This window comes from Calonectris borealis, chromosome 6 (genome assembly GCF_964195595.1).
Source record: "Calonectris borealis chromosome 6, bCalBor7.hap1.2, whole genome shotgun sequence".
NCBI lineage: Eukaryota > Metazoa > Chordata > Aves > Procellariiformes > Procellariidae > Calonectris > Calonectris borealis.
The window spans coordinates 42,952,540-42,975,094 of NC_134317.1; the positions used below are offsets into that span (position 1 = coordinate 42,952,540).

Sequence of the window (22,555 nt, forward strand, 5' to 3'; positions counted from 1 at the left end):
ACTGCAAAGGGGACAGGCTGAGGAGCAGAGGGACCGTCTTCTTGAACTTAACAGCTTTCAGTAAAGTACATGCTTTTTCAAACAGCAATAGAAAATAACAGAACCAGGTACTTAGCAGGATGCCGGTGCTGCCATGATGTACCGGGATGTCTCAGACTGTTTTGAGCCCTGAATATTAACTTACATTTAAGGTCTTTTTTGACTTTTTCTATACGTAGTAGTGGGGACTGTGGCAGCCTCAGGATGTAACCTCTCAGCAAGGACCAAGTCACCAAGCAGTGAGACAGTAATGCTGAGAACTGGCTTTGGTGCATTGAGGTGGCTTTCACACCGTGGGGCACTGAATCTTTCCCTTCTCCAGCTCTCTCTCCATGATTGAACAAGCGTCCAGCCCCATATCTCTCAAGTCAGAAAACACAAGAGCCATTATTGTTAGTACTGGGGATTTATTTATAGGGTTGGGATTTGGGTCTTCACCTGAACATCACTTACAAAGAGTAAATCAGTTGGGTTTTATAAACAATGCTTACAAAGATCTCATCACCTAACAGGTAAGCTCCAGATACAGCACTCTGCCTGATGGGGAACTTGGGTGAAACACCAGCGGCTTTACAACCGCTTCCCTGCCTAAACCTTAATTGAGTGCAGGGTTTTGTAAACACACACAAAACCCATTTAAAATGTGCGTCTAGCTTGGCTTATGTGACACGTATTGTCAGTGTATTACATTTGCCTCTTCTGTAACAACAGCTATACGAAGATTTCAAAGTGCTTGATAAACCTGACAGTCTTACACTAGAGCAAATGGTTCTCCTAAAGCCCTCGAAGCAAAGTCTTACGAAATCCCTATATATCTCCATTGCATATAGAGGTAAAAAAAAAAAATGTCACCGTGAGTCCTCTGTACCCTGAGACGTGGAAGCCAGGAGCCTTGGACTTCACACTAATATCTTCTCAAATGACTGAAGCACTCCTATACAAATTATTTTTAACAACTGATTCTTAATTAAAGGCAAAAATTATATCAGTGAAACAACCCCTCCCACAGTGCTAGTTTAAAGGAATGCTATTATTTCTTGCTGGAAGTCAGCAATTATTTTAGTGAAATTTGAGATGTTCTCTGATCCTTCTGGTCTGGAGCAGAGGCCTTATCTCTTACCACTGGTTTCATCTGCTATTGGGACTTCGACTTGGTTGGCTTTCTTGTTCTTCCCTTCTTAGAGCAGCACTTGCGGCAGCAGAACAGGCAGCACTTCAGAGAAATGAAGAGGGAGAGGAGCACCACAGCGAGGAGGAAGGCGATGACATCCAGGGAGTGGTACTGGATCCAGTTCAAGTCGTGAGCAGCAGGTCGCAGGTGTGGGGCCCCTTTGTGTCTCATTACAAACTCCACCCAGTGCACGGCCAGGTCCAGGGGGTGGATGGGTCTATCGAGGTGAAGGTCAGAGAGACGCTTGATGTTCTCTTTGTACCTGCCAAGAAAAGACGTTCGGTGTTTTCAATGACTTATGCTGCTGAGACTGACTCCCCAGAAAACAAGGATGCAGCGTCAGTTGTCTGATGGCCCACTGGGGCCTTCTCTGGTGGTGTTTCCCCAACACCACCACCCCATGAGAAGGATAATGGCAAAGTTATGGGCCCAGAAAAGTGCTGTTTTCAATGACAAAAAAAGAGGGAAAGGTATTAGGAAAGAAGAAAAAGCTTAGTTTGAGCTGTCAGTAAAAACTCTGGGGTGAAGGTATCTGGCTGAAATGTGAGACTGGGTGTAGAAAAGCCATCCACCTGAAGATCAGGATGCATTAGTATTATTATTACTGTTATTATTATGATTATTATTGCTATAAAAACAGTGGTTAGGAAACAATGGCAATAAGGTGCCGTTTTTCAGAAACATGATGGGGAAGAGGATGCCAAGGACTGAGAGGCCCTAGTGACAACAGAGAATGGGAGCAGGGAAGAGGAGAGTATGTCTTAAAGCTCCCCTTCGCTGTGATGCCTTAAAACACCTTGGCCATGTTGACTGCAATACTATGATGACTGGCGTGGTTCCCTGTACCGCCTCAGTGTATCTGCGCGTTTTCCTCCTGCTCTGTGCTGGAATTGTCCAGCATTGCTGGGCCAGGCAGCAGCTGACTGTGCTCAAAGAGCTCCTTATGAGCACTAAGTGGGGAAAAATGACTGAGAAAACTGGTCTGTAAAATAAATGAGTGATAATAGCTATGTTTAATAAACCCTGCCAGCTGGGAGGGAATGCTTCCTGATGCAGTACAGCCTCTGGACTATACCAAGGCACTGCCACTTGTCTCCTTCCTCCTGCTGCTGTACAGACAGCATCTTTGGGCAACCCTCATGCAAGGAAAAGCATCCAGGCAGCTGAGCCTTTCAACCTTTTCAGGCTCCCCACTGACTCATGTCACCATTGATTTGGGGAACAAAAGCAGTTTGCCACATCTTCCTTCACCGGTTGCCTTTTCTACCATATTGCGTCAAAGCCCTCGACATCACTGCCTGGTAAATGTGGCTTTAAGCAGGTGACACATCTTTTGTCAACTTGATTTCTTCCATTGCACTTGTACCCCATCTTCGCTGATACCTGCATCCTCTCATTTCAGCCAGTTCTTGTCACCTAATGATTCAATCCCAGGCAGTGAGAAGGACAGCGCTGTTACAGGGACAGGATGAGGTTAACCCAGGGCAAGCATCAGCTTCTCAATGATGTAACTTTGATATAAGAAGGCATATAAGAACAGATTAGCATTCTGTTAAGCTGGAAGCTAGAGCGCTGGCATTACACAACAGTAGAAGAAGAAAGGCTGTGCTTCTATTACTGACTTTTTATCATTAATAACTGCTTTCAGGGCAGTGGATATGTCCTTCGAAGTCATTTTGAGTATATTCAGTGTCAGTCCTGCTCCCCGTGACTCTATTCGCTTGGCATTGTCCATCTGGTCTCCAAATAAAGGCATTAGTACCATTGGCACCGCATTGCATATGCCCTCGTAAATACCGTGTGAGCCTCCGTGGGTAATAAAAGCACGAGTCTTAGGGTGAGCTGTGGAGGAAAGAAAGACTTGCTTAGCTATTTGATTTGTTAAGTCACAGTAACACATCCCTGGGGAAAAACTTGCACAAAAATGGCACTGGTAGGTATAAATCAAGGACTTTGCGCTGCCATGTGCATCATTACTGATGGACAGACGTAGGGCTGCAGAGAACAGGACATTACAAGGGATTGAATGAGTTGGGTTGTAGAGCTCTGTCCTGGTTTGGGTAATCTCTGGAAAGCCTTGGATAATCCTCCAAAGCTTCTCAGATTTTAGGATGAAATCAGAGCAAAGTGAGATTAAAGAGGATGTTACCATTGCTTGCTTTTTTACCATATCTTCCATTTGCTGGTTTTGCAGATCTCCCATAGCCAAGCCCTGTGTCTAACCAACAGATGCACTCCTAGCAATAGCACGTACAATTTTACCACTTGAAAAGCCCAACGACCTGTCTGGAAATGCTCACTCAGGGACCTTAAATTATCTTTTCAGTCCAGTAGACAAAAACATGACAAAAACTCATGGCTGGGTGTTGAGACTGGCCAGTCAGAGATAAAGACACCTCATTTTTGACAGTAAGGGTAGTCAAGTGTTGGAATGCCTTTCCAAACAGTGTTGTTTCATAATTTGGCAATTTTGAAGTTGCAATCAGATACGTTTCTAAAAGACGAGCTCTAGTTCAAACAGCAAAGGCTGTAAGGAAGTCCTGTGACCCATAGTGATACAGGGTGTCAGCACAGATGATGCTAATGGGGCCTTACAACAGCATTATCGGATTAAAAGAAACAAGCTGGTATCACTCCAAGTATCTCAGACCTACCTAGAAGATCATTCTGTGGCAGCCATTTGACAAGCTTTACATTCTTCGGCAAGTTGGGGGGCACCTCTCCCGTGTATCGCCAGAAAACCTTTCAGGAGAAGTAAACACAATGTCAGTTCTCAGCAACTGGCCTCTTGCTGCTCCTCAGTGTGTTTGAAAAGCACTGCTGAAAGCATCCGTGGTGCACAAAACCTGTTTTGTTGTGCAGAGCAGCTGGGGTGATAGTTTCTTCTGGCATCAGGGAGCAGGAGAAAGAAGGGAGGACCAAGCACGCTGAAAGCCAAAGGTAATCATATACTGTATTTGAAAACAGTCTTGAATTGCTGTGCTGAAAGGGAAAGAAGGAAACCATACCGTTTGAGGGACTGATCCCAAGGCATCTGCAATTTCTGTGGCTTTCTTCATAGGAATCTCAGAGACCATGGAGCCCAGCGAGAAGACAATAATGCCGTGTTCTCCAGAGGCATTCACAATAGCTTCAAATTCCTGCCAACACAAAGCACATCCTTAGTCAAAGTCCCTTCCATGTCATACATTGTAATTTCTGTCACGTTCCCACAAATTGATCTGGAAAGGCAATAAAATGAACAGTCAACACAACAAAATTTTGATCAGGAAAATTAGTTATCTATATGAAAATGAGTCCCAGGGGAAAAAAATGGGCACGGGGGATGAACAAAGTTATGGAGGCATGTGAGTGTTTGCAGAATTGAAGCCCGAACTGAGATTCAGTATGGACATGAGAAAAAAATTTACTTTAAAACAGTCATGTAGCAAAGCCTGCCTGCTCAAAGACATCAGTTTCTGTGCAGTAAAAAAGATGTTGTACCAATTAAGGAGATCAATTCATCATCAGACTTTTCCTGGCAACCAATCCCCAGGTGAATACATTGTGGTTTATTTTCACATTTATTGCAAGTCAGATGCTCTGGCTTTAGAGTTGATGCTCTTCTTTTCAAACTATGCAGCTGCAAGACAGAATTAAGATTTTGAAAAGTGTTCTGACAGCAGATAGCTCTAATTTCTAATATCTGGATTTATTTGGTCTGCTTTGAGTATGATAATACTGAACCGCCGCCAATTTTTTTATCTGTTTTGTTTGTTTGATTTAAATAAAAGAAGGACTAGAAGATCTGTCACTGGAATCCAAGAACAAAAGGATTAGGATGAAGCATAAAAACAGCTGAAGGCTGGAGCAAAAATCCTGTGCTATAGAAAAATATTTGGTAAAGCCAGGGAAGGAAAGACAAAACTGGAGGGAATTGCTGTGGGCATCAGAGTTAAATGAGTAGAATAAAATGAACTAAATGTTCCTGTAAATCTGGCAATTGAAATGTTATCTCTAGGGTCTGAGGGGATAACCGAGATTGACCCTCTTAGTTTATGCTCTGTTACGTATTTTCGTGGCTGACCAGAGTGCCTGGCCCTTCGCTTGGACTGGATCCCAAATAGAAGGCGCTACTGAAGGTTTGCTGATAGCTGCACCCCGAACAGCAGACCTGATGCTCTCCTGGGGGCAAACAAGGTGAAATGTAACTCTCATTTCAGGGCTTGGTTCTGTCTTACCAGATTTCTCTGAAGGCACGCTCTCCATTAAGGCCTCACGTGTGTCTGGTTGGGAACTCGGGGCTCAGTTCTTTATAAACTCACAGACATCTGGGAACTGCAAAATCCTCCCCAAACTAGAAATGTGCTTTTGGTACAGAATTCTTTAGCAGTTCCTGATGCAGTGGAACAGATACAGCTATTTCAGGGCGTATTTAGCCCTATTTATTTTCTGTGGGACTAGTCACACCAGTTTTACTCTGTTCTTTAAATGTTTTTGTGTGCCAAGGTCTGACTTTCTGCTCAGAAATGCCACTACCATTATGAAACTTTCTGCAGCCCTGCTTTGAGAATAGGTGCGTTATTTTACTGAAGTCTTTTTAACCAGCAGCTGCTTGTATCGGTGGGTGCTACATACAACCTTTATGAAATACCTGCAGTGGACACTCACTGAAAAATAAGAGAAAGCACTAAGGATTAGGAGGATTTCTTAGAGGGAAAGTGGCAGATATCCCATATTTAGGAAGTTTGGCATAGTTCAAGCAAAATACAGTTGCAGTCCAGATCTGGGAGAGAGTATTTTGCACAAAAGCAGCAGATCTCTTGCTGTTTCACGGGGTGATGGGGATTGCATTCAGGTCTGCCACTCTGAAATTCCTGCAGAAATGGTCCTCTGCTCAAGGGCAGAGGACTAGGATGATTTGGCCTGCTGCATTATCCTAGCTAGCACCAAGTCTTGTAAACAGGTATACAAAACAAAATTACTGGAAATAGGCAGCCAGAAAATACTGGGGAAAAAAAAAAAAAAGGGAAAAGCCCAGCTTCGTATGCATGCTTGTCTGGCAATCTGGAGGTCTCCCACAAAAAGTAACATACCCCTCAATGCACAAGAGATGCAGAGGTGCAAAGTGCTTTCCCTGCCTTGAGCCTGCTCAGCTCGCTCTTTCACCTGTTTCTATTTGTTACTGCCAGGAGCTCCATCTCATGGTCACAGCAAACAGTGCAGCCATAGCTAAACTAGGGAAAAAAAAAATAACTAACCTGTGATAATGCTTTTTCCCGAGTGCAGCTTATGCCTCCGATCAAGACCATATTGGGCATTAGGGGCCTGGGGTACTCAAACACAAAGTCATATTTCATGAGCCAAACAGACGCGTGGCTGAACAGCTCAAGCACTGTTGCCTCTTGTTGGAGGAATTCTTTGATCAAACCATCATACGGCGAATAAAGAAAGCTGCAAGCCAGGGAACTGCTCAGGCTAGCTATGAGATTGCCCGTACGCTGGAGGAACGCCATGCGGTCCGTGTAGCGAGTGAAGAACCTAGGAACGTAAGAAGGAGGATTTGGACAGAGGGTAGCGTGGAAGTCTAGGCTGCACGGCAGTCCCCTTACGAGGTAAACAGAAGGTAGGGAGAGGTGTTCGGCCACTATCTGTCCACATGGAAAAAAAGGATCCATAAAGACAGCATCAAATTTGCTTTCTTCAAGATATTCGATCAGCTCTTTGTTAGACAGAAGACGTTTGCAGGAATCAAAGAACATGGTTGTAATATTTGCCATTTTTGAGAATTTTTCCAAGAAGGGTTGAGGTGTGAAGCTCCTATAGCCCAGCTTTTTAAATTCTGCCTCCACATACTCCTTGGTGTAAGGCACAGAGTATGTTTTTACGGTATAATGCACCGACGAATCTATCCGCAAATTTATCTCTGGTGCAACCACCACGATTTCATGTCCCCTCTGTCTGAGCCGCTCCACAACTGGGCGCATGCTGAGCCAGTGGCTGCCGTCGATAGGTACAACCAAAAGCTTTCCACCTTCAGAAAAGGTCCACAGGAGCAGGAAAAACACAACCCAGGAGCCAAGAGCATTAAATCCCGAATTTGAAGAAGCCATTTTCCTCGTGCTGTCAGCAAAGTTTTAAACGGCCGCAAAACTATTGCAACGGACGAGGAGTGAATCACGGGGTACTTTGCGCTTTAATCTTAGCTAAGGTAAGTGTTTAATTTTTAACGGACTGTATGTTTTGGGGCAGAAATGAGGGTAATTTTTAACTGTGGGTAAAGGTTGGGTTTATTATTTGTGCACATGGTGAAGGCTTTAAGCAACTGGGCACTGAAAGATAAAGTTGAATACTTGTATTAACATTAGAGGATTCAAATGCTCGAGGGAAAAGTGTCAAGCAATTGGCCATGTGTCGCACTGAAAGGCTGATCAGAATTATGAATGGGAGGGAACACCTGACCAAGCGATCACTATCTTATTAACATGTAGTTAATGAGGAACTCCCTGCCTTGAGCCTGCTCAGCTGATTGGACACAAAACTTGGAACAAAAGTCTGACCTTTGGATTACCTTGTACTCTCAGAGTCTGAACAAGAAGCAATGATTGACAGAGATTTGATATTACAGTGAGTTGATAAGGTTTATCTTCAGATTTGTCTTCTATATTTGTTTCTATATTCTACAATATAGAAACAGTTATCAAAGTGAAAGCCCTGAATCTACAGTAGTAAACGTGATGAAAGCTTAGCAAAAAGTTCTGCTGTTGCAACACCCCTGTGGTCTGAACAACAGAATAAACGACTGATATCTGCACTATTTGCACAGCCCACTAGGGAGATTGAAACAAGCTAGGGAGGGAGGGTAGATAGTCACAATCCTGAAGGCTTCTTTTTTCTTCCTACACAAATTCAGAGGCAAAAGAGCTCCCTCTACCATCTTTGATTACAGACCTCTGGTTTTGGGGTATTCATCCGCGTTATCAGTCTCTATAGCACACTATAAGTGCCTGGGTATATACACAGAGTTAGTTCCACATTTCCATTTTTCATCCAGTCAAGTCTCCTGCAATTAATCAGTATTCTACAACTGTTAGGGATATTAAATCGTATGACCTAGAATTATTTTGTCATTTATCTAGTTCTAGCATATGTGCCACGATTGTCTAATATTATGGTGTTATGCTTACAACAAGCTAAGCTATATCTAGGCAGCTACATAGCTTAGACAACTTCACCTAAGCTCTCCTGGAGAGAAACCCTTCAGCTGCTTGCAGTACAAGTCTTGTGAGCCTGAGATTCCTACTTCCAAATCATGCCACCCTGGTATTCAATCACATATTGCCTCAAGCACAAATACTACTATAGGAAGCACTTAAAAAAACAAGTCTTAAATAATCTCTAATAAATGCTATAATACGCTCAAGGTAAACAATGACAAACCTTTGATAAGGGCTTCTTCTGCTCAGAATTGATGCCTCCAATATAGACCATATTTCGCATTATTGGCACAGATACTCAAAACCAAAGTCATCTCTCATCAGCCAAATGGTTGCTTTGCTAAAACAGTTCCAGTACTGTTACTTCTCTGTGAAGAAAGTTGGAAGCTAAGTTCTCGTATTTTAAATAAAACAGATGATAGCAAAACAAATGAAAACCCAACCAGGAGGTTCTTCACATGCTCCGTATATGTAATGTGATCTGAACTGGACATAAAAGTCCTCGGCACATAAGAAGAACAACTGGGACACTGGGTGGGTTTGTAGTCTAAAGTACATGGAAGACCACGCATGAAGTCCACTGAAGGGAGAGAGAGATATTCAGCAACAATTGTTCCACAGGGCAACACAGGATCCATCATAATGGCATCAGATTTGCTGTCATGGAGGTACTCATTAGTTCCTCATCATATAAGAGATGCCGACAAGTAGAAGAGAATATGTCGGTCAGTTCTGATATATTGCTGAGTAAAATTGTAAATTTTTCTAGAAAGGGAGGGTTATCAAAACTTTTTTCACTGACAGAATGGTAGTATCCATCTACAAACTCCTGTGTGTAAGGCACAGAGTATGTTTTGATGGTGAAGGATTGTGAGCTTTTCATGAGCAAAGTAGCTTCAGGAATCACCGCAATGATTTCATGCCCACTTTCGCCGAGTTTTTCCAGAACCACACACATGCTCAGCCAGTGACTTCCATCCTGAGGCACGACCAAGAGCTTCCCACCTTCTGCCAAACTCCAGAAAGAAAGAAAAGGAACAAGCTTAGCATATATCTGGTACCTCCACGTAACTGTCATGGGGCTGTCAGCAAGACAAGAAATGCACTGTTCCTTCTTACTTCTTCCAAGCAGCATATCAAAGCAAAAAATAGTTGTACCTCATTTATAACTTGATGGTCTTTCATCTTTACCTCTACAAAATGTTTTCTAAGACAGGTTGTTGGAGTTCAAAGATCACGTTTTAAAGGGTGATAAAAGCATTGATAAGAGTGCTATCAAAGGTTCTAAAGCAAGAAGCATTTACATTACGTTAAATTATTCAGAACAATTAGCAGGGTCTTTGGTTAGCAGAGGTAGCAGTTGTTTGTAAAGGGATTTTTCTGTATCAGGGTTGTTTGAAGTAAGCCGCTGTGCACTTGACTGTCCTGTGCCAGATTAAAGTCAGGAGTACTGCCTCCCAACTTTTGTGGCCACTGAGCTTCTCCAGAGAGCTTATAATACAAGAAACGTGCTGCACTATTGACATGGAAGACCTAAACCTCCAACTTTCTCTCTTACACATTTGCTCAGAAAGGTGCCTGGAGTTCACGCACGATGTTCTACACGGTAAGCAGGAGCCGGCACACCAAGCAGTGGTGTCACCAAAGTTTGGGTAACATATTAACCAAACACCTTTTTATATAAACAATGATGCAGCAGAATATGCAGTTCTTGCTCAAGTGGGGCCATAAGAGTTCGTAGGTGAGTGGCTCAAGGCCAAACATCTTTTTGAAAGCAATGATGCAGCAGAATATGTGGTCCTTGGTCAAGAGGGGTCATGAGAATTCATAGGTGAGAGGCTACAGGCCAAACATTTTTGAAAGTTCTTAGTAATAGCTACTTTTCAAAAGAAGTTAATAAGGCTTGGCTGTGGTGTGAGCCAATAGGAAGTCCACACTTATGTCCTGTGCTCACCAGAAGAAGGGGAGAACAGAGTTTCTGAGCTGCTTCTGCATGTGCTATGATAAGATTTTTAAGGCAAAAGAAAAACCCAAAACCATGTTGGAAGTCCTGTTCTCTGCAACACTCGACCGCAGCCTACTCAATGGGGAGTAACAATGGTGACAGAGCCAAACTTCTCTGGGTAGCAGTAAATAGTATAATCAGGGCCACAAATGGCAGTTTGAGAGATTTGGACTGAAAGTTTGGAAAAAGTTTTTTACCTCTGAGGTTTTGAAGGTTTGCCTGTATAACAGCATGGCTGATATGATCTGATGTGGAAGACAGTCCCACTCCAAGGAATTGTTTAGATATCCAAATCAGGTTGATTTGAATGGGATTTAAGTGCCTAATTTTTCTTGAGAACTTGTGTTGAAAATGCAGCAAATGATGCAATGGAAACCCAATGGGTAGACAGGTGAATGAAATAGGCGCCTATAAACAAGGCAATGTCCTTAGATACGGAGAACACGCAAAGGCACATGAAAACTTTCAAGATAAACCTAGAAAAGCAGATATCTGCAGTTTGTGCTTAAAAGAAGTGCCTGATGAAGCAGATCACATCTGCCATTAAGGCATATTTTATGGAAAGGGAAAAGGTGGATGCCAAAAGTTTGCAAGTTTACAAAAGCAAAATAAGATACAGGAATGGAAGCTGAACAAGAGCAATTGCTGGCTGGAGAAGACAGACTGTTTTAGATGCCCAACCAAGCATCCGGATCGGAGAGAGCTCTGAACAGTTTCTTCATGCTGTGCAGCAGCCTGGAAGAGTTGTCTTGGAACAGGTAGGAGTGATGGGAAATCTGGTTCGTGACATGGCTACCTTTGCCAAAGGTACCTGGGCGTGATAAGCACATTCCAAGACTAATACTAAGTGTGTCCTGAAAAGTTTATTTTGATAGGAGGTTCTCCATGTGGCACGTTAAAAAAAGTGATTCTCATAAGCCAACAAGAAGGACGTCTAAGGAAACTGCGTTAAAGAGGAAGGAGTTTCAGACATCAATACAGTCCCATTCTGCAGCCTGTTTAAGCAAAGCTTTCTCTCTAGCTGACAGTGTGGTGATATTAAAAGACCAAAAACTAAAGGAGGTGGACAGAAGGTGTTCTCATGTGCCAGAGAGTTAGCTGCACTACCTATGTGTGCATTTGCACATTTCAGTGATAAAGAAAAGATCTCACAACATATGCAGCATTGCATATGCCCTAAGGTGGCAGCATACACTCAGGTAGTTAACCTGAAGTTGCAGACATACTATGCCCAGTTACCCTATGCTAACATATAACAGGCCCTCAAATCTCATATTTAATATATAGTCACTTCCACGTAGTCTTTAATTTCTGCTAAAATTTCAGCCAAATGTGCATTATCTGTGTAACGCTAATATAAAATGCTATAAAACAACATTAAAGAGGTAAAAAAACCCAAACCAAACCCTTAAGTCTAACGGCACATCCATAAGAGTCTAAAAGTTGTGTCACTGGATTTTGAGCAACACACAAACACCCTTTCACATGTATATGAGTCCAGAGACTGAAGTCCACAAGTCCAGCCCATTCCAAAGGCAAGGGTGAAAAAAGATATCGATCGCGAGAAAGTAAAGCTGAAGTGCAGAGTTGAGTGCCAAGGCTGTGTGCTGGAAACGGTACAGCGAATATCCCCAGTCAGGGGAATCCATGATTACCTCTTTTGTAAGTCTACAAATCCTGGAATCAGAATGTACCTCTTATTAACCATCCAAATCCTTTTTAAACTCATAGGTTTTGTTTACAAAAGAAATCTGCTGGTGTTGAGAGGCAGAATTTTTTTTTTTGTGCATGGTGTGAAAAAGTACTCCCTTTTGTTTGCTTTAAGCTTGTTGCTGCCTCATTTCAGTGTTAGTCATAGGTCAAGTATTGGGAAAAACTGCATATCAGTTCCCCTTTCACCTTCACGACACTTTTCAGGACTTTTTACAGACCTCTGTCATGGATCCTTTGTTGTATTTCTTTTCATAGGTTTAGCTATACAGTTTATTCCATCTCTGCTTTTCTAGACTGAGTGCCAAGTTTGCATCCTCTTAAAAATGCTTCATTTTTACTGTGTGTGAGTCAGCTTTTTCTGAAAAATAAGCCCTATTTCACTGTTCTGCAAAGTCAATATCTGAAAAACTTACTTAACAGGAATAGTTATTTCTAAAAATAGAAGCTATGATGTTACTCTGCAAACCAAAAAATATATTTGAATACACCTTAAAAAAGATCTGAAATAAATCCAACATTCATTTTATAAGAATAAAGTAACATAACTTTTACTTTATTTTTATTATGCCAGTTGATACTTTAAATAAGGAGCATCACTGGCCTGGGATACATGCAAAAAGAATGCCAGAAGCTAGGGGAATGGGCCATGTCAAGCAGTTAAGAGCATTTATATTACAGTGACATAGCAATGCTGATGTTTCCACTGAGGAGCACTACTGGCCTAGGATATGCAAAACAAGGTAACATTTCTGCAGCCAAATAGAGGAATGACTGAAACGCTGTGCATTGCCAAATCTGATGAAATTCATGAGATACACTGCTAACCTGTGACTATATTCATCTGCAAATCAAGTACTCTGGTAATTCATGGCACCTTCCAAACTAATGTATTTTTTCAGTCTACCATATTCCAAACCACAGGAAAACCTTCTTAAAAGAAAAAAAACTGGCTGAGGGATGTGAGGAAATTCTGCAGGGATTGATGCATAAGGCAGAACAGAAGATTGGTAAAGGACTTCTCAAATTAATCTCTTTCTTGCAGAACATGTTATAAAAAGGTCCTGAGCAACCTGCTGTAATGGCAAATTTGCTCTAGTTTTGGGCAGAGAGTTTGGCCACATGCCCTCTTGAGGGCCTTTCCAGTACGAACTATTTGGTGTCTAATAAAACAAGAAAGCTCTTCATCTGTTGTCAATCCCTTCCCAGAGTGGACACTATCAAATACGCCTTAACCAATGGCCTGACATTGCACATTCAGATCTCCCTGCATCCTGAGATGTTACTGATGCTTTGATCACTGGTGCCTGATGGTATTCTCATATGAAAATTGTTTTCTGGCAGAAGATCAAGCTTTTCATCCTTGACTTTTCATCCTTCAAGCTTTTCAACCCTTCGGGATGAGCATCTCCACTGCCTGACTCATACTGGGCCAGGGACTTCCATCCACTGGGTTTTATAACAGGCTTCTCCATCCTGGGGGAATGCTGGGAAAGAAGGAGTCCTGGTGCAACTGGGACCCAAGGCTGAGAGAAAAAAAACTTCTCATCCATACCAGTGAAAAACAAGAATCTTCTGCCATAAAGCAACAGAAACACTGATCTTTCTGGAGGGTACTAGTTCTAAAGAAGATGTTTGCTGAAGCTCAGACACTCATCAGATCAAGCAGGGCAAAATGCATTATAAAAGTTAATGAAGATGTCACAGGTGAGACCTAGCAGGTTCTGCCAAGTGTTGTAAACCCAATAATGGAATTAAATGCCAGCACAGAACTTCCAGCTTAGATCCCAGAAACTTGGTTTACGTATATGGGCAATTCACACAAAGCAGAAACACCGTATGAGAAGCAGTGTCCACGAGATCAGTGAGAGGCGGAGGAGAAGGTTCACAAAGCAAATGTTGCCATGGACTCTTGCTGCTGCAGCAAGTCAAGAGACAAATCTGCTGTAGGAAATTGGTTGTTCTCGTACCAGCAGACAGTGAGAGAAGGCTCACAAGCACAGAGTCATCCTCTAAGTAAAGACGAATGTGAAAGAGCAAACTGGGATCTTCATAGGTGACTATAAACAGTGCTCTCATGGATATCAAAACATCTTATGCCCTTCCCACCATCTTTTCTTTCTCGTAGCTCTAGCAAAGAAGTTGAATTCATCAGTTGGTGGCAGGAGGTGTTTGGGGGGAGGTTTCTGAGCAAAGTGATCAGATTCAGACCTCCACAAATCTATGTGGACTTCAGCAGAGCTATACCCATTCAAAACACCACCCCCATTTTTATAGTGTGATACTTGAGATATCTTTACTGAAATGAGTACTAGTATCTCTGACAAAGCAAAAGCAGTTTGAAGCAGTTTACTATCACTCAGTTAAAGAGACCTTTCTAACAAAATCTGTGATACAAAGTTCTCCGGTGAACACAGGAGCTTCTAAGAACAAGAATCGGGCATGACGCACCTGAGTTAGCTTCCTGTGAGCGCAGTTTACTCCTCCAATTATGATCATGTTGGGCATCAATGGTCTGGGATAGTGGAACACGAAGTCTAATCGCAGAAGCCAAATGGAGGCGTTGCGTAAGAGATGTAACACAGTCACGTCCCGCTGAAGGAACTCAGAAGCCAGTTTTGTGTATGGTTGAAAAAGAAACTCACAGAGAAGAGAATTTAGGATGTCAAAGATTAGATTCTTCACCCGCTGGAAAAAGTTCATGTGGTCTGTAAGCTCTGCGAATATCCTGGGGACATAAGAAGGAGGACTGGGACACTGAGTGGCTTCAAAATCTAAACCACATGGTATTTGCTGCAAGAGAAACACGGAAGGGACTGAAAGATGCTCAGCCAGTATCTGCCCACAAGGTAGTACAGGGTCTGTCAGGACAGCATCAAATTTACTCTCCTCAAGGTATCTGACAAGCTCTTCGTTGTACAGTAAGTGTGTACAGGTAGACAGGAACATTTCAGAGGCTTTTTTTAACCGTTGATAAATTCTAACAACTCTTTCCAGAAAAGATCCTTCTTCAAATATATCCTGTGAAAATGCTTGGAAATTTCCATTCATCTCTTCCTGTGTGAAAGGGACTGGGTACATTTTCATAACAAAATTATTTGTTGGCTTTATGTGCAAGCTGATTTCAGGTGCAACGACGACTATTTCATGTCCCTTCTGCCTGAGACCATCCAACACTTCCCGCAGGCTGAGCCAACGACTCCCATCCATCGGCACCACCAGCAGCTTCCCACCAGCAGCTGAACTGAGCATGGACAGGAGCAGAACCAGCATCGCTGTGACTTGCGGATGAGCAGTAAGCTCCGGGGCCATTTCTGCAGAAATCTGGTGAGTGCTGCCCAGAAAGAAAACCACTGGCGGCACTGAAGCAATAGCACCAGCTCCGTGCTTTTATGCAATCTGTGCTACAGCCTAACTTTTGATCCTTGGAGATATTTGCTGTGTGGTAAATGGATAATCACTGATTTGATAAAAGGATGGATAACAAGTAACGGAGTTCAGCAATCTATATGGGCTGGGTGGTAAATGTGGTGGATGCACCAGATAAGGCCCATCTGTTTCCACCAGAAAAGCTTTGGCAGCTCTACTGCCTTTGAGCAGGATCTGCCAAGCCACCACAGCCCCTTCAGGCTCATTGAGATTGATTTTGTTCTTAGATCTCACATAGCCATCACCAAGGCGAAATCTTCTGAGGCCTGCCTGTAAACAGAGAGATGCTTCTTAGCCTGAGAGTCCACAACCTGCGACATTCCTGCTGATTCCATCTTTGGAAATACCCTTGGGAAGGAGCAAATTCACTGACAAAGAAAGAAGTGGTAAGGCAGCAAGGGTGCTCCAGGACAGAAGCTGTCATGCAATTGTCCATAAATACCAGACTCTACTACAACCATTTGCAAAGTTGTATGGATTATACCTAACTGCAAGGCTTTGACAGCCCTCAGACTTACCTGCTGTTCGTCCATCACTCACTAAGGGAGAGAGGACTAAGTTAAAGCTACACAAAATGGCTTCGAATACGCATAATGAAAAAGGCATCAACTGAGCATACTTTATAAATGAAAAGATACAGCTGCCTACACAGAAAATGGAAAGTGAGGAAGAAAGTGAGAGAAGAATAATTTCTGTCACGAGTATTTGCCTAACTCACTCTAAACAGGAACTTGATTCCTATCTGCAATACAAAATTCGACCCTCGTAATACGCAGAAGTCGATCAGAGCAAGAATTAAAAACAGAGCATGACCCACCTGAGTTAGCTTCTTGTGAACACAGTTTACTCCTCCGACTGCAATGATGTTGGGCATCAAAGGTCTTGGATAATCTAACGCAAAATCTAACCTCATGAGCCAAACGGAAGCCTTGCGTAAGAGATCCAGCACAGTCACGTCCCGCTGAAGGAACTCAGAAGCCAGTTTTGCGTATGGTTGAAGGACAAAATCGCAGAGAAAGTAATTTGGGATGTCAAAGATTAGATTCTTCACCCGCTGGAAAAAGTTCATGCGGTCTGTAAGCTCTGCGAATACCCTGGGGACATAAGAAGGAGGACTGGGACACTGAGTGGCTTCAAAATCTAAACCACATGGTGCTCCTCGCAAAAAAAACACGGAAGGGACTGAAAGATGCTCAGCCAGTATCTGCCCACAGGGTAGTACAGGGTCTGTCAGGACAGCATCAAACTTGCTCTCCTCAAGATATCTGACAAGCTCTTTGTTGTATAGGAAGTGTGCACAGGTGGAGACTGACAAATCAGAGAGTTTTTTCATAGTTTGGTATACTTTAAGAAATCTTTCCAGAAAAGATCCTTCTTCAAATATTTCTTGAAAAAATGCCTGTAAATTTCCATCCATCTCTTCCTGTGTGAAAGGGACTGGGTACATTTTCATAACAAAATTATTTGTTGGCTTTATGTGCAAGCTGATTTCAGGTGCAACGACGACTATTTCATGTCCCTTCTGCCTGAGGCCGTCCAACACTTCCCGCATGCTGAGCCAATGACTCCCATCCGCTGGCACCACCAGCAGCTTCCCACCAGCAGCTGAACTGAGCATGGACAGGAGCAGAAGCAGCATCGCTGCGACTTGCGGATGAGCAGTAAGCTCCGGGGCCATTTCTGCAGAAATCTGGTGAGTGCTGCCCAGAAAGAAAACCACTGGCGGCACTGAAGCAATAGCACCAGCTCCGCGCTTTTACGCAATCTGTGCTACAGCCTAACTTTTGATCCTTGGAGGTATTTGCTGTGTGGTAAATGGATAATCATTCATTCGATAACAGGCTGCATAATAAGCATTAGTTCTAGCCAAGTCCATAGGTTGGTGGTGTGTGGTGGATGCACCAGGTTACTCCCATCTGTTTCTAGTAGAGGAACAATAAAGAGTGTCCCAGGAAGGAGGCAGGGGTGGTTCTGGGTGGGACTGAACTTCTGATAGCCTCCCTCTGGCTGAACCTTTTGCACGTGCAGGAGATGTGTCACATCCACATCACCACTTAGCCTAGCAGAGGCTGCTCCCTCCCCCTGGGCAAGACCTTTCCCCCCCTGCCTCTCTCCTTGAACACTCATCTCTAGGAGGCCTATGGCCCCACAGCAGATGCGTAAGAGCTGTTTAAGATTGTTTCTAGACTGAGAAGACTAATGAAGATGGAAGCATGATGCCAGGTTTGTCTGCAGGACACATCACCCACACTAAGCTGTACTTCCAGTGTCTGAGACCTGCCTCAGGGGATGGAGGGGTTGGCTTTGTGAGCTCAGAGGACAGATCAGAGATGTCTGAACACTCTTTGAGGGGGACTTTCCACGAAACAATTCAGGGCCTAATTCTGGCTTCTTTTTTCTCACTAGCAAATCTTGCATGGTGTCCAGCAGCGGTGGAGTTGGATGAATGTTCAGGTGGCACATTACAGTGTGCACGAGGATGTCTGTAAGATGCCACAGCCACCTCCGTCACTTGGAGATGCGTGGAATTGCCACACAGGCTTGGTGGCCTCTCCCCACAGCGCACAAGTCCTAAATAATATGATTGAAGAGAAAGCCAGGGCACCAAAAAGAATAGCACAACTCTCCAGGCTCTCCCACAAAGCCGCAGAGGAGGCTCTCCAGTAAGAACTGCATGCATTACTATCTTCTACGTCCGAGGCACCCAAAGCGCGTGCCACATCTGAAAGCATAATCACCAAGGCTGCATCCATCCCCTCAGTGCTAGTCATACTGTCCTGGACGTCTCAAAGCAGACCTGCTCTATGGCTCCATTCATTAGGACTGGGTTTTTGAGTCTGGAAAGAGCTTTTAAGGTTTTGTGGGCCATCCCATGGGAGTTGCTCGTGAGACAAATCCAGCACTTTGTCCTACTGTCCAGAAACACTGGCAATCCCATTTGCTGGTAGATAAAATGTCCCATCACGGACCTTCACTAGAAGAGCCTAGAGTTTCTCTTCAACTGAGCATACTTTATAAATGAAAAGATACAGCTGCCTACACAGAAAATGGAAAGTGAGGAAGAAAGTGAGAGAAGAATAATTTCTGTCACGAGTATTTGCCTAACTCACTCTAAACAGGAACTTGATTCCTATCTGCAATACAAAATTCGACCCTTGTAAAACGCAGAAGTCGATCAGAGCAAGAATTAAAAACAGAGCATGACCCACCTGAGTTAGCTTCTTGTGAACACAGTTTACTCCTCTGACTGCAATGATGTTGGGCATCAAGGGTCTTGGATAATCTAACGCAAAATCTAACCTCATGAGCCAAATGGAAGCCTTGCATAAGAGATCCAGCACAGTCACGTCCCGCTGAAGGAACTCAGAAGCCAGTTTTGCGTATGGTTGAAGGACAAAATCGCAGAGAAAGTAATTTGGGATGTCAAAGATTAGATTCTTCACCCGCTGGAAAAAGTTCATGCGGTCTGTAAGCTCTGCGAATACCCTGGGGACATAAGAAGGGGGCCTGGGACACTGAGTGGCTTCAAAATCTAAACCACATGGTGCTCCTTGCAAAAAAAACACGGAAGGGACTGAAAGATGCTCAGCCAGTATCTGCCCACAAGGTAGTACACGGTCTGTCAGGACAGCATCAAACTTGCTCTCCTCAAGATATCTGACAAGCTCTTTGTTGTATAGGAAGTGTGCACAGGTAGAGAGAGTAATGGCAGAGATGCTTTTTAGTCTCTAGTGTACTTTAAGAAATCTTTGCAGAAAAGATCCTTCTTCAAATACATCCCGTGAAAAAGAATGGATACTTCCATCCCCTTCTTCCTTTGTGAAGGGTATTGGATACATTTTCATAATAAAATTCTCTGATGGTTTTATATGTATGTTTATTTCAGGTGCAACGACGACTATTTCATGTCCCTTCTGCCTGAGACCATCCAACACTTCCCGCATGCTGAGTCAACGACTCCCATCCACTGGCATCACCAGCAGCTTCCCACCAGCAGCCGAACTGAGCACGGACAGGAGCAGAAGCAGCATCGCTGTGACTTGCGGATGAGCAGTAAGCTCCGGGGCCATTTCTGCAGAAATCTGGTGAGTGCTGCCCAGAAAGAATAGTCCCAGCTCCATGTTTTTAACCAATCAGTGCTGTGCTTTCTTGGGATGATCTTTAGACTTATTTGCTGTGTGGTAAATGTATCATCATGGGTATGGCAAAGACGGAATAAGAGGTGTTGAAAGTGCAGCCATTTTGGCAGACAGTAATCAATGCAGCAGCTAGACTGGGAAACACCCACCTCTTTGTGTTGCAGGACACTGGGGAAATGAGGGATCCTTCAGCAAGTGGTCTGCTCAAAAGTGCTGATTAATAGATCATTAATTTTCCAAGCAAGAATTTTCAGTATAGAAAATTCCTCTCCTCCTGCCAGTCCAAATCATTTTCTATTTGTAAAAGATTAGAAAAATATTAATGCTTCACATGGGAACTGGTCTGGTTTCTATATCAGTTTTATATCTTGACATTGTAATGAAAATGGAAAATTGGCTATCCAAGTTCATTTCCTTGAAACGCCTCTTTTTGGAAGCATGAAGTAGGGGCTGGAAGGAGGAAGGACAAGGGCATGATTTTGCCAGATATATTTAAAATTGGATTAGCAACTCAGAAATATCATTCTAGATCAGCCTGCGAAGAGCATGCCCCAGGGCCATGAAAGTAAACACCACTAATGCATAGACAGGATTTGCAGACAATCAGCCCTAATTATGAAAATTATTGCACAGGGTAATTTTGACCATACGGTAATTTACTATGAAGGTTGATAGTATGCACTAGAATTTTTTTAAGGGCATTTACCTAACTACTGCAGCTCTAGGTACGCCTTTTGTAGAGAAACTTTTCAGAAGGCAGTGTAAGCTTTTGCAGATGCTCAGTGCTGGCTAGCAGTTACACAAATCTCCAACAGTTTTGCAGAAAATTTTGTAAGAAATCCATGTGGTGAAAGGATAAACCTAGACTGACAAAGCAACCAGAACATTACCTACCGACCAACATGTTATGACACTTTATTTCTAAATTATGAAAGGATGGTTCTATTAACTGAAAAGATTCATTGTTTTTAAAAATCAATTGTGACAGTAAAACAAATAGTTTCAGGTAATAATACCGATCTGGCAAATACAAGTAGCAGACCTGCCTGGTAAGACAGGGATCACCCTCACTGGTGAGTATGTGCCTCGTTAGCAAGAGTGCAGTGATAAACTACTTCCACCTAGCCCAAAGAAAACAATTGTGTAAGCAAAAATGCCTAGATCCTGCTAATGCTATAGAAGAGTACCTGCAAGAGTAGGAGGAATTAAAATCAACCCAGTTTTTCACCGATTTTGTCTCTACAGTATACCTTACTGCACGTATAAATCCCACAAACTCATGTATACAATTATATACACACAGAGCATCTGCAAACAACATTTTCCTTTCGAACCTTAATATATTTTATCAAGGAAATCACTGACCTGAGATAATGGCTTTTTCTTTCCACAGTTTATGCCTCCAATGAAAACTATGTTGGGCATCACTGGCATGGGATACTCAAAAACAAAATCCATTCTTTTAAGCCAAATAGATCCATGGCTTAAGAGCTCCTTCATTGTTACTGGTCTATGAAGAACATCTGAGGCCAGAAGTTCAAATGGCAAATAGGCAAAATTGCAAAGAAAGGATTCTGATGATTTCAGAAATAAGTTTTCCACGCGCTGGATAAACGTCATGTGGTCTGAGTTGTCTGTAAATGTTCTTGGGACATAGGAAGGCGGATCTGGACACTGGGTAGCCTCCAAATCAAAACTGCAGGGGAGTCCCCGTAAAAAGAAAACAGATGGGATAGAGAGATGCAGAGCCAGTATTTGTCCACATGGTACAACAGGATCCGTGAGAACAGCATCAAATTTACTCCCTTCAAGATATTGCATCAGATCCTTATTGTGCAGTAAACTGGTACAGGAGGAGACGTAGAGACCGGAGATGACTTGAACTTTTTCATACAGTGCAGTAATTCTTTGAAGAAAAGGTCTTCTCTCAAAAAGATCGTTAGCAAATGAATGCATGCTTGCTCTCAGTTCTTCCCTAGTTAAAGGCACTGGATACGTTTTGAGAGTGTAATATTCAGCTGCCTTCACGTTCAAGTTTACTTCTGGTGCGACAATGACAATTTCGTGCTCTTTCTGGCTGAGGGCTGCCAGCACTGAGCGCATGCTGAGCCAGTGACTCCCATCCATTGGCACCACCAACAGCTTTCCACTATCAGCCAAGCAAAACAGAGACAGGAAAACCAAAACCCCTGCAGAAACTAAGTAACTGTATTTACTTACATGAGCCATGTTCCTAGAAATCCAAAGTCTGTTCATCTGCCTTGACCTAACAGATTTTAAGTAGACCTACAGCCCCCTGCCAGATTCTCACATCCCCCCTTAACGATCCGGCTTTTCCAGCAAAACCAGTCACCAGTACCCATTCAAGGCATTGATGAATCATTTAAGGAACGTGATAAATCAACTTGGGTAGGGCAGAACTGGGCTTGGTATCTGAGGCTCCCTTGGGATGGATCCTTTCTGATTGATTCACTGTGCTGATTGATGTTAGATTGAAAATAAAATCAATCTTTGCAAAAACAAAATCCCAAGTCTTTGAATAGTGCTGGCACTTGGAAGTAACTGGGCTTGCTGAAAGCAGGTGTTAAAATGCTTTCTTGCTTTCCTTCTTTTCTTTCTTTCTTTTTGATAAGCATTTTACAGCTATTCTGGAATGCTTGTCAAATTTATGTTTAAATCAAATTATAAAATGATGCCACTATACAGCACGGTATCTGTGCAAATCCTAAGGAGGAGGCTCTGTGATTTACCTACAGCTCAGCACTGGGGCCACGTACAACACCAGGTACAAATTTATTACAATAAGCAACACTGCAGCAGAGGCTTGCATCAGCAAAGGAAAACCACCGAATCTGTGCTGTCATGC

General features: G+C 43.0%; 2 protein-coding genes and 1 pseudogene across 4 annotated transcripts; all 3 read right to left on the bottom strand.

Moving 5' to 3' along the window:
• Window positions 1–426: 426 nt before the first annotated feature.
• On the bottom strand, window positions 427–17,242 carry LOC142083810 (UDP-glucuronosyltransferase 1A1-like). Of its 3 annotated transcripts, none has more exons than XM_075153795.1 (5): window positions 16,368–17,242; window positions 4,219–4,350; window positions 3,865–3,952; window positions 2,833–3,052; window positions 427–1,472 (listed from the first exon to the last, which is right to left on the bottom strand). In XM_075153795.1, exons 1-5 carry the CDS (start codon window positions 17,226–17,228, stop codon window positions 1,175–1,177), a joined length of 1,599 nt encoding a protein of 532 aa, XP_075009896.1. In that variant the 5' UTR covers window positions 17,229–17,242; the 3' UTR covers window positions 427–1,174. The 3 variants fall into 3 exon arrangements, with proteins under 3 accessions (XP_075009896.1, XP_075009895.1, XP_075009897.1); XM_075153794.1 differs by lacking the exon at window positions 16,368–17,242 and adding an exon at window positions 14,573–15,472; XM_075153796.1 differs by lacking the exon at window positions 16,368–17,242 and adding an exon at window positions 6,451–7,361.
• Window positions 17,243–18,651: 1,409 nt separating this feature from the next.
• On the bottom strand, window positions 18,652–19,656 carry LOC142083862 (UDP-glucuronosyltransferase 1A1-like; annotated as a pseudogene).
• Window positions 19,657–20,756: 1,100 nt separating this feature from the next.
• LOC142083863 (UDP-glucuronosyltransferase 1A1-like) lies at window positions 20,757–21,918 on the bottom strand. Its single transcript, XM_075153907.1, has 2 exons — window positions 21,055–21,918; window positions 20,757–20,810 (listed from the first exon to the last, which is right to left on the bottom strand). The coding sequence occupies exons 1-2, from the start codon at window positions 21,916–21,918 to the stop codon at window positions 20,757–20,759; spliced, it is 918 nt and encodes a 305-aa protein (XP_075010008.1).
• Between the last annotated feature and the right edge of the window lie 637 nt (window positions 21,919–22,555).

Coding starts and splice junctions, on each gene's coding strand:
- LOC142083810 (XM_075153795.1), bottom strand. CDS start 17,228: ATGGCCCCGGAGCTTACTGCTCATCCGCAAGTCGCAGCGATGCTGCTT. Junction 4,351..16,367: donor TTCACAAGAAGCTAACTCAG/GTGGGTCATGCT, acceptor TTGTGTTGGCAG/GAATTTGAAGCTATTGTGAA. Junction 3,953..4,218: donor TGGGATCAGTCCCTCAAACG/GTATGGTTTCCT, acceptor TTCTCCTGAAAG/GTTTTCTGGCGATACACGGG.
- LOC142083863 (XM_075153907.1), bottom strand. CDS start 21,918: ATGGCTCATGTAAGTAAATACAGTTACTTAGTTTCTGCAGGGGTTTTG. Junction 20,811..21,054: donor AGAAAAAGCCATTATCTCAG/GTCAGTGATTTC, acceptor TCTTTGGGCTAG/GTGGAAGTAGTTTATCACTG.